Consider the following 12,113-nt stretch of genomic DNA (forward strand, 5'->3'; position numbering starts at 1 on the left):
CAATCATAACACTTCACTCATAGTTAGAAAAACTAGTGGCAGATGGCAGCACTACACATAACAAGCATTACAGAGAAACAACAAAACTTCACGTCAGGTTTCACTACACGTACACGCACATTCCCGTATGTACCGATTCGTTAGGGGGTTCCGGGGGGGTGTGTGGGCGGGGCGCATGTGTGGTGTAGTAGTAGTAGGTAGGGCCTCCAAAAAAATGGCTCGGGGATCCATGATGTTCTTAAGTCAGCCACCTCGTTGGGCAATTTGCCTGTTGTGGCGTTGTATTTGTGTATATTTGTGTATATTTGTGTGTATATTTTTGCTGTCACCTACCTTCCAAATAAAGAATGGCTAATGGGAAATGAAAATAAAGAATTTTTTAACATAATATAGCTAATAATAAAGTAAATGACATCTCTATGGGATTCAATCCCTCGCCCCTCTTTTCAATTTCAAGACACGGTTTTACGGCTGGCTCACTGAGCCAACCACCTGCTGTCTGTATTGCAATATTGAGCACCTTCCCGTGGGGTGCACACGCGAGACGAAATATAAATATAATTTTCAGCAACGAAATTCATATTTGTAACAATTGAGTACCGGTAGCTTACAAAAATGCGTAATGGCGCCCCCAAAATCACCGTCCGCGAAGAGTAACAACGTGAAGAGAAGTTCAACAGGGAACAGGACCGCGTATGATTCTTATACTCGAGTATGTATACGTATTATACTTCAAACCTGAATAAATTCTATTGCGTATGTAAATAACTTTCAACGAATGTTCGAACTGCGATGTTCCCAAACAGCAATGTCCTCCGAACACAAAAGCGAAACGATACAATTATTATTATTTTTTTGGCACGTTTTTGATTGTTCAAAAATGATTCACGCGGCACTTCAAAGTGTCAGAAAAATAATAGATTGGATTGCACGACAGTCTACGTATGAGTCATCTGCTAAAGAATGTCACATATCGTCTAGCAAGGGAAAATGGTTCCCCGCGTTCTGCATCACTTGATCGAAATTCAATAGGTCCGACGTAGTTCCATCAATGTTATCCAAAAAGTCGAGATTCAGCGGATGGGAGTCCTGGTGATTGCCGTAAACGGGATTCGACGACGTCAACTGCGTCGCCACGTCCGATGCCAGCATCTGGCTATCGACTGATCCCGTAAAATGACCGGCTGGACGGTTTTGCTGCTGCTGATGCAGAATGGACGAATTCGACGGCGACATCAAGTTCGGCTTGGATCCGCCCCGACCGGACTGAGAAAGCTCGTTTGCCATTTTGTTGCACGTATGGTGCTGCAATCCCGCTGGTACGTGATTTTGGTGTTGTTGCATCACCGCGAGTTCGGTCATAGAAGTGAAAGTATGATGCTGGTGATGGTGCTGTTGGAATACATCTGCAGGCGCAGAGTTTATAGAAGGGTCGTGTTGAACTTGATGATGGTGCACGCTCCTCCACTGATTCGTGGGTGAACCAGAAAATCGTTGCGGGTTATTACTGATGAAGGGTTGAGTGTAAGGTACAGAGGTGATAGCTGAAGAAAGCTGGTCTCCAGGAGACGATAGCTGGACCCCGCCGTCGGAAGAGACACTCTGTTTGCGATGACTCACGATTCTGTTGACATTCATCGGGTGAGGAGGGAAATGCTGATCGAAAGCATTAGCTTGTTGCATGGGATTAACAACATTATATATGTTGCTGTTGCTGACTTGCTGTTGTTGCCTGTAAGGAAAAATGTTGGCATATTGATTGTCTTGAGATCTCACGGGAGCATTCGATCCAGCGTTTAGAACCTGTAAAAAGAGAAGAAAATTTTTCAAGTAATCCTTTGCGAAAAGTGACTTGACAAGTTGAAATATCGCGACTAATCATGAATAAGTTACGCATAAATCGAATGCCGAGCTTATCTCATTCGTTGGCCAAACCACGATCAATCACATCAACGAATAATACGTAGTAATGAATCGTTCGTTTTGCAGCTCCCGGATCATCCGCGAATTAACGAACATTGTATTCCTACACATATTACCGGACACTTCTACAGTCAACGTTATTGAACTTTAAATATTCATCAAAGTCCTCCAAACACCGATAACACGGCACATTTCCTCTTCCATCTTCAACAGAATGCAGTACATATGCCGTGTTACCGCAACGCGACGCATGTACGCACGCACACAAAACCACGAAGGCGAAGTCATTAACAGGAACACCCGTAACGCGATTCTCGATTCTTCATCCAACCAAAAGCACGGTCGCTCGCGCCACAACATGGTTTTGGAGAAGAAAATTAAAGGGGGAGAGCACGAGAGAGAGAGAGAGAGAGAGAGAGAGAGAGAGAGAGAGTTTGCAGGCAAAGCAAAATGCGACGACGGTGTAATAACAGGAACTGCTGGTGTGGTCGGATGGTGGAAGAGATTCCTCCAGAGCCATCAATTTTCGCCGTAAGCTTTTAATGCCGTCATCTTGTGAACCTTTGACCACAACGCGTTAAATCAAGTTGCGCGGAAGAGACGTTCCGGAAAAACGGGAACAAAAGGCATCAACACCCGATGGAGGACTTCCCTCTCTCTCTCTCATTTAATCCTTTCGATGGACTTAACCGAGGACGAAATTCTGCCGCCTGATATTCCACGAATACCGACCGCACGGCCATCTTAAATTCTAGACGACACATTTGTGCTTCTCACGAAAAAGACTCTCTTCTTTATGGAGTAAAATTACATTTCCGTGACGTCAAAAAACACACATACAAGAGACTGGCTGTGCCTAAAATATTAGTTGTGATATCGGAATCAAAAACCCGAAAATACTCGATGATTATTATCATTTAATGAATACCAAACTCCTTATATCATATGAACAAAGATATTCACATATCTCGTCATATTAAGTAACATACCGTTTCAAAATCTTCTAACGTGACAAATGAAAAAGCTGTCTGCCTGACAAAGTATCCTGTATGTATTCCTGACCTCCAACCCTTGAGCCGAGATTAGGGTGTATTTTTATAGTAAAAATGTACCCCCCCCCCCATTAGGAAGAAAACAAATGCGAAAACCCTTCCTTTGGGAAACCCTGCGTACGCTACAGACCTTACATGCACCTCCTAAACATTCCTCAGGGGAATTTCTAGTGAATTGACACATGCTGGAACGTGTTGTGTGTTTATATGCGTGATCCTACCGTACTTATCTTGCCAGAGTTTTACGTATTTCTTTTTGTATTGGTGCTGCCGTCTGCTTTTCATATTTCGAAGTGAAAATGGCAAATTCCTGAATTTTCATGTTAAGTAAAACACGCTAAAAAAAAATGAATTTTCAAGAGGACACTCACATTGGAGAGTTTTTTTTAAACCCTTTATATATAGGCATGAAATTTTATAATAAAATGGATAGTAACTCCGACAAACCAGTCACGGCCTAGGCTCTGTCCCTCCAGGGATATAAGCCTTTTACCCTTGCGGGTTGGGGGATAGTAACTCCAGCACGGCAGGACCCTGAGAAAAGAAGAAATTTGGCTAACACCTGCCCCATGACTAGATACAAGAGTACCAGGCCAGACCAGAATCAAAGTTTTCCCCTATGCCTAATGCCAAAGGGCTGATTGTGGGATTGCAGGCGGGCCCAGATAGGCCTATGAAGGGGGTAAGAAAGATATTGTATGCCAGTCAATGTGTGTGTTAGGAAAAAGAATTTTATTAAGTTCGTGGGTCTAGGCCACGGCTACAAAAATTTAAAGCCCGCTATTCGTAATTCAGAATAAAAAAAAAGATCTTCCATACAACTTCACAAAAAAAAAAAAAAAAAAAACCCCAATAAATCTGTTGGTTATATTCGCTCGAATGTAACCGATATGCTTATTGGTTGCATTTTTCAAGATTTATAAAATAAATTTTCTAAAATTTTTATAGTGTAATCCTGGCCTAAATCAGTGATTGTACTTTATTCAAATTTAGTTTTAAATTTGTATATGAGAAAGACGAACCCAATGTAAAGGTGTGCCATGACTGCTTCTTTTTCTTTAATGAAATGGTTGTATTTCAGACCATTCAAATTTATAGCAGTCTTTTACATCTTTGCTGAGTAATATCTGAAAAAATTGCATAGCTTACTATTCATTTCTTTCAAAATCTCGCATGCTTTGCAACATTTTCTTATGGGCATTTTCATGACTTCGGGTGTTGCACTGCTACCAGGTTTTAATGTGCACATCATTACTCCATTTACAGTATATCCAGAAAATACCGGAAATATCTGATATTTTGATATATATCCGATATTTTCGATAGAATATTTCGATAGAATAGTTAACATATTGTTGATAATGAATTGTTTTCAGGCTTGATGTAAACTAATAGTTAGAACGTATCCCTTTAGCTAAAAACATTCATCTGATATTTATAAATACATTTTTGTGTTTCACATAACTTTTTGCAAACCATCAATGACTAAAAATATCAAACCATTCTTAATTGAAAATATTGGCCCATTTTTGGCTGAAAACAATCAAACCATCCTCAACTGAAAACATCAAACCATTCCCTATTGAAAATATCAAAGCATTCTCAACTGAAAATATCAGCCCATTTACAACTAACAACATGAGACAAAGATATCAGTCCACTCTGGGCTGAAAATATCAAACCATCCTCTATTCAAAATACAAAGGCCATAACAGGCATAATGCCCAACAAGGTGGCTGAAAAAAAGATGCCCATAAAAACTATCAGCCCATTTATGACTGAAAATATCGAACCATTTTCAACTGATACCATCTGCCCATTCTCGACTGGAAATATCAAACCATTTTTGACTGGAAATATGAGCCATTTACAACAGAAAATATCATCCTATCCGTGGCTGAAAATGTCAAACCACCCTCGAATGACAATATCAGACTCTGAACTGAAAATATCTGCTCATTCTTGACTGAAGATACCAACCCATTTTCAACTGAATATTTTACGTTTGAACAAATTAGTTTATTTATTTTCAGATAAACTAATTTATGGTTGATAAACTCATTTACCAATGAAAATACCAAATCCTTTTCGACTGAAAATATCGAAAATATCATACGTCTTGTTATTTAGAAAATAAATATCGGATATATATCGATGGATGTATATCAACGAACCCTGAGTGTGTATATACCAGTATATATATATATATATATTAATTTAATGCATTCAGAACACACACCCTCTTCATTTCAAACTTGGAGGGATGAAATTCCTGAACTAGATTCGAATCAGATTCCACTGCGCTTCTCTTGTATTTCCCCACTTCGAATGTCTTCTGAACGTCAGACAAGGAGGGGCAGGTGGCAGAAAAGTCACGTACGTATTATCGTGACATTGACCCACCCGAAATCAGCCGGTGGCTCTTCCGGCGAAGAATTCCAATCCGCGTCGAATACCCCTCGAGCAATAAAAACGTATTTTGGGCAGGAAAAAAAAAAGCGAGTCATTCTCGAATGCCCTTGATCATTATCACCATCCACGCCATTCATGAGGAGCTTTAATTTTCAATGTACTGTCACGTTGAGGTTCCAGGCCAAATCCACTTGATCATTTTCCAAACTCAAAAATGTTTCCCCTTTCTCTAAACCAACGGTTCTCAATCGGTGCTCCGCGAAGCCCCAAGGGCTCCGTGTGAACTCCCCAGGGGCTCCGCGTCAGCTCGAGAAAAATACAAAAAAAAAAACCCAGTATATTCGAAAAAAATAATTATAAGTATTTTTGAATAATAATAATAAATCAGTAACTGATGAATGAATGAAAATTAGGCCTACTAGGCTCCTCCATAGAAATTATTTACCAGAAAGGGCTCCCTTCCAGATGTTTTTCAAGCTTCAATTTTTTCCCTTTACAGATCCCCCAGACCCTCAAGCAGAATTTTTCTGCCGTGAAAATCACCATAATTGTGTTTTCTGTACTTTTCTTAAAATTCTCTCAGATAGTTCTACAATAGCACTGATCGCAGATTTCAGCATGTTCTGCTTTGGGGCTCCTGACTTTTATCAAATATTTGCATATTCCCCTGATCTCTCGTTTTTCTATTTCCCTGACTTTCCAGGTAGCTGGGAACCCTTCCTTTCTTTCTTTCAAACCGAGCACAACGCAGGTCTATCACCATCTATGGGCGATTTACTACCTAGTGAGTTGTGCCGGAAGTGTAACTGTGTGTGTACTTAACAGTCTGAGTGCGTATGTAGTGTTGTGTTTGATGTTTCAGTGCCGCCATCTATATTTCGAAGTGAAGTGAGTGTTGTGATTGAATTAAATTTGTACTGTTTGTAGGTCTGTTGCTCTCTGTGGCGAGACTTTTTAAAGGGGAGATCTCGGCTCGCATTCACGCTTTGAAGTTGGGAACCACAGAAAACCAACTTCAGCTGACCATCACTGTGGTGACGGTGGGGTTCGAACCCGGGACCTCGCGATGCGAGTCTGTTACTATGGCCACTCGACCACCACAGCGTCGCACACAGTATTAATACAGTAGAGCCTCGATAACTCGACATTTATACAGTAAAGCCAATCTTAACGGACACTCCTCTTTTACCCAAATAATATAATTTACCCCTTGTATAATAAAAGTGTGCATTTCAACCCCCTGATTAGCGACAACCCTCTCACGGATAGATCTTTATGGCCCGTCAGCGTCCGCAAAAGAGAGGTTTTACTGTAATTACCGGGAATGGCACAATACTAGGGTCAATGGAGAGAAACCTCTCCTCTCCAAGTGTACACAAGATAGCTACGCTAGTGGACTACGATTCGTACTGTGTTATCACATCCAGTTTTTCGAAATTGCTCAGGCGTTGGCCAGTTAATAAATTTTCGCGACATTGTTTACACCGACGTGTATTTCATCATTTTTGCATTGGTCTAATATTCTCCCTCAACCTTAGGATAGGGTCATTTCCCACTGTTTGGAACTCAATCTGAGGACTACAAAAAATCACAGATAGATGCAAAAGATCCGTGAATGGTGTCTACAATGTTTGAGCGGAGCGAGATCAAAATTTTCGAGTTTAAAAAAAAATGAAAGTTTTCCATATTTTCCGAAACCTCACTTCTTTTTCACAAATAACAGATGTTTCGACAAGCTTTCTTTTTGCCCTCTAATTTGAGATTATATAGAGACATTTCACAAAAACCTGCAGATAATGGTTTTTTTTTGTTGATTGATAAATGATAGAATATTGGAATTGTTTAACTATATATTAGTACATAAATATGTATATATGATATTTAAAAATCTCCAAACCAAGATTAAATGAAACCTCGAAAACTTGACATCCGCTTAAAAAAGTCATGTTTATCGATACTTTTGGAGTGTAATGGAGATCATTTTTCTTGAAACAAGCACCCTGCAATGAAATTCACACTCACAAAAAAATATCTGTTTTCTTTCATAACACTTTTATTTTATAGCATTTTTCGGAAAGTATTTGCTCAATGATTTCTAGTAGTAACTTCGTAAAAAAAAACCAGATGCTGCGTAATAGAACACCGTGTATATTTCCCACAACCTGTTTTTCCTTCGTTCCCACCGAGCTAAAAAAAATACCCTCCTCCCTCCCGCTTTCGTCGGCAGTAATATAAATATTTGAATAATAAATACATTCAACTCGAATAACTTGCCAATTACTACACATGCCTCGAATATGTTTCCGATGCAATTGCAAATAAATAAATAAAAGAAGAGATGATAATCATCGCAAAGTAGCGAATACAGTGTATATAAATGAGCTCTATAATACCATAGGCCTATACGATATTTTCCTATCCTTTTTCTTTTGTTCTTGCAGAATTATTATTAGCATGCAGCTCCGAACAAGTTTCCTCCACTGCGATCATTACACAAAACGCAAACACACACAATAACAATAGATTATAATCGATTTAGGCTCTGCTAAAAGGATGAAACAAACTTCCGCTGACTTTAGAAAAGAAAGCAGGCTTCACAGAAAACCACGAATTCAAATTTTCTGGACATCATCATCAGTTCACATGGCATGTCCAAGAAAACCTTATAATTACGCAATAAATGGATAGTTCCAGGAATGGGTGGGAATGTTTCGATGATGACTTCCGATTGAAGGAAGCGAATGTGTGGAATGAAGAAATTGATATTATACGATTTTTTACAACCACCAGACAATGAGGAAAGAGAGGGATTTGGCGAATATCGGAAGTTCAATGCCATGTTACTGGAAACAATGGCTAGAGAAAATATCTACGAATAACGATCGGCGCTTGCCTTTTCCATATACGTAACCCAAGAGCAAATGCGATGAACTATGAAAAATCCCCCCCCCCTTCATCCATCCATAACCTCTATCTCGCTTTTGTTTTCAGACTGCGTGCGTGTATATTATGGTCTTGCATTTGATAAATTGCTTTAGCTCACCCATCCCTCTCTTATAGCAAAATCTCACCCCCACGTGTTTGGTTTATAGAAGGACTATAGAGCGAGAACTGGCGGCGAAAACCACCGAGATATCCAACCTGAAGAACGCAGTGAAGACTATTGAATAAAATTCATGAAAATCGAACAGATTTCAATAATTTCGATGCAATTTTACCCGTCTTTCGAACGCGTACAAAATTACCAGAAGGGGGGGGGGGAGCTAGAAAAAGCGTTTTCGAGCTGTCGCATTCAGCACCGCAACTAGTGGGGAGCAAGCGTGCCCCGGGCGTTGGACCAGAGGGGACGCAAATTTTATTCTCAAACCTCTCCTTCAACATTACAAGGGGACACCAAAATGCGCACTTGCCCCGGGTGACCAAACATCTAGTTGCGGCCCTGGTCGTAATACAGAACCGAATAAAGCCAAGGCTTTATCGCCGATCAGCAATTTCTGCCATTACCCCGAGGAGGGACGGGAACATGACAGACTGCATTCAAAATGAGATAAAATTTACGTGAATAAAATAATCACATACAAAGAACCTCAATAATCAATTGCAACATAAAATAGGAAATTATGTAAAATAAAATGACTAATATAAAATTGGGTAATGCCCTAAAAATCACTTATAAAATTGGGAGATATCAAAGTAAAATCACTAATATAATTGGGAAATATCTGAAATTAAATCACTCTAAATAAAATCGGTTTTTACCTGCTGATGAACCTGCTGCTGCATCGAATTTCCGTGAGACATCGTTAACCTGTCATTGATCTGTTGCCGACTGTTGTTGGCATCACCCCCGAACTTATTCTGACCGATCTGTAGGTTCGGATTAGCCGATGCCATTCCACCAGAATCCGAGAAGTAACCTCCTATCCCATTATTCGCATAAACTTGCTTCTTGTCGACACTCCCTATCGAGAGCTGTTGCTGCAACCTCTGCTGCTGCTGTTTCTCTCCGTCTGATATTTGCCTGCAGTGACTCTGCTTGAAGATGTCAGAGGCTGCGTCAACTGTGCCAATCGGTACCACACCTGGAAAAGATGGCGGCGCCGGCTCATACGATGGGCTATTGAAGATGCTTTGCTGTTGCTGTTGTTTCTGAGCAACAGTTGGCACGTTGTTCAAGAACCTGGACCTGGCGAAGTTCGACATGGGATTGGCGAGGCTATCTAAATCGAAATGGGACCGCAGAGAAGATCCGGGACCCAGTCCTTGGCTGAGGTGCTGTTGATGCTGTTTCTGTAAACGAAGAAAACAATTTTCAGAAGAATTTGAACAAATACGTATTACATTTCACTTACTTCTACCGTATTATTTCAAAATTATTCAATTTTTCAAAGAAGAAGCACGTCTGCACGCTACAAACCTGCATATTCTGATGTTGTTCGGCCATTTGTTTGAGAGTAAGTGCAGCGGGATTGGGCTCGGTCAACTTAAAGTCAATGTTGAGGCTTCCTCCAGCACTACCTATTGGCGTTGACTGCTGATTTCTATATGGCATCATCCTTTGCTGTTGCTGCTGGGACATATAGGAGAGGGAAGGCAATGGAGTGGTTGCAGTCTGGCTCATGACAGGCATGGCTGGCATCGCAGACACCGACGGATAAAACAAATTACCTGGAAAGAAAAATAGTCGGTGCTTTAAGTTTTAATATTCAGGTCTGTAGAGGCGTACGTAGGATGGGGGATAACATACGTGATTCATTTTCTCTCCTCCCCCCCCCCCCCAAACCGATGAAAAATAAAAAAGATCCAAATATTTTCTACAATTATATTATATATGTCTACATTTTCGAAATAAGAAAATGGGAGTTATAACAAGTTTTGATACTACATAGACAATAGCGGTTTAAACAAGGGAGCAAAGGGTGCGGTGCACCCGGGTGGCAGCCGAAGTTTTCATTCAGTGGCATTTGAGCCAAGGGTGTTGTGGGTGCTCGAGCACCGATAGAATTTTGTAAAACACTTTTGAGCATCTCCGGAATTCAATCGAAAATTCGACAATTTCCTGCATAAAGTTGAAAGTGAGCACCCACAGGTCTGTCTAAAACACTTCCGATGCCTATACATTCGTTTAGACATATGCATTTTTAAAATTTTTGAATAATAAAAATTCACAAGACACCAGTAATGTCGCTTTTTGGAGCCATACCTTGACAACGAAGATGTTGAGAAAACTTTAGGGAACAGACAGGGCTTGGGACCGTGATACCAGAAACCAGAATTGACTCTATCACAGGAGACAAATGTGCATTTTGGTGCCTCCAGGAGTGGTCAAATGAAGGCGAAGACAGAATTCAAGTTCTCTCGTGTCCAGGACCTGGAGCACCAAAACCTTCTCACTCCCCCAGTTTCTGCGTACGGCAACTCAGAATAGGAATTTCATAATTAACAACTTTCAACTCATATGTTGCAGATTGATTAATAACTTCAACCCCCAAAAAAGAAAGGAAAATATAATGGTTTATCATCGAGAGCTATAATGTGCAGAAAGTTATCTGGCATGATTGAGAGCGTTGAAATAATTCTGAGTAAAGAAACGGGAAAGTTTGTTTGAAAGCGCGACGTATGAGATCGAAAGGATTTTATTGCATTTAAAATATTAAAAAAAAAATGTCTATCGTAGAATCCCCTAGGCTAAAGTCATTTAAGGCTCCCACCAGTCGTCTTTAAGGGCGGCAGGTGAGCCAAAGCCGCCTCTATACATAGGAAACAACTGAAAAGATTACCTATCAGAGACTGTTGGCTGTTTTGCGGCTGCTGCTGAGTCATGGGATGGTTGAATATGAGGTTTTCGGTGTCTTGCAAGGCCAGCTGCAATTCCGAAGCGGCAGCTGTTTCTTTGAAGTCTTTGACTAGATCTTGGATTTGGTCCTTCTCATTGCTCTTCAGGGGGCTTCCGACACTATCCTCGAAATTAAAGTCTTTCATGATGTCTGCTGAGTTGATGAAGACGTCGTCGATAAGATCTTTAAGGATATCCGGGTGTATGACGTCTTCACCGTTGGAATCTTCAGCAAACCCAAGAGTGGGAAACGTGTCCGAGAACCTGTCTCCGCTATTGCAGTCAGACACTGTACTGTCCTCGAACTGGCACACGTTTGATTTATCTTTCTTATTCTCTTGCTTACAGTTCTGCTGCTGTTGATTAACGACGTTTGAAGACGGTCGTGCGATTTCGTCGGGCGTCGCACTGACAACGGTCCCCGGAGCTGCCGACTGACCGGTTGTCTGTGGGGGCCCGATAGCTTTGTTTTCCGTGGGAGCACCGACCACGTTGCTGTCAAAAGTGTTGACCGTGACATTAGTCTGCACTGTTTGCGGTAAGGGCTGAGCAGAGTTGTTGAACTGCTGTACAACTTGCACCGAAAAATTAAGCTTCGCAGAAGCCGATTGTTGTTGTTGTGTAGTCTTTTTGGGGAGCTTCTGATTATCGACAGCAGCTGCTGGACCACCGCAATCATTTTTCAACAAAACTTCCGACTGCTTAGTTTTAACCGATCGCTCGACTACCTCTTCTTTCGGATGATCGGGTGCCGCCGTCACAGCGGGCGAACCATCCTGAGTTCGTTTGGCTGGCTTCGCGTACTGAAATAAAGATACATTTAATTAATTTAACATTTAATTAAGATATATTAAATGATATATATATATATCACCCGTTAATGTACTGAA

General features: G+C 40.8%; 1 protein-coding gene across 1 annotated transcript in view; it reads right to left on the bottom strand.

Moving 5' to 3' along the window:
- Nucleotides 1-599: 599 nt before the first annotated feature.
- Nucleotides 600-12,113, bottom strand: part of LOC149067436 (uncharacterized) — a 40,431-nt gene continuing 28,917 nt past the window's right edge. The window contains exons 3-6 of the mRNA XM_089252661.1: nucleotides 11,168-12,026; nucleotides 9,805-10,055; nucleotides 9,147-9,677; nucleotides 600-1,803 (exon numbers count right to left, since the gene is read on the bottom strand). Coding sequence (XP_089108787.1) covers nucleotides 967-1,803; nucleotides 9,147-9,677; nucleotides 9,805-10,055; nucleotides 11,168-12,026 — 2,478 coding nt within the window. The 3' untranslated portion in view covers nucleotides 600-966. The remainder of the gene's footprint in view (nucleotides 1,804-9,146; nucleotides 9,678-9,804; nucleotides 10,056-11,167; nucleotides 12,027-12,113) is intronic.

The sequence above is a fragment of the Pholcus phalangioides genome, unplaced genomic scaffold (genome assembly GCF_987345545.1).
Source record: "Pholcus phalangioides strain wild (caught in Gottingen) unplaced genomic scaffold, Ppha-v1.0 ptg000030l_1, whole genome shotgun sequence".
Classification (NCBI taxonomy): Eukaryota; Metazoa; Arthropoda; class Arachnida; order Araneae; family Pholcidae; genus Pholcus; species Pholcus phalangioides.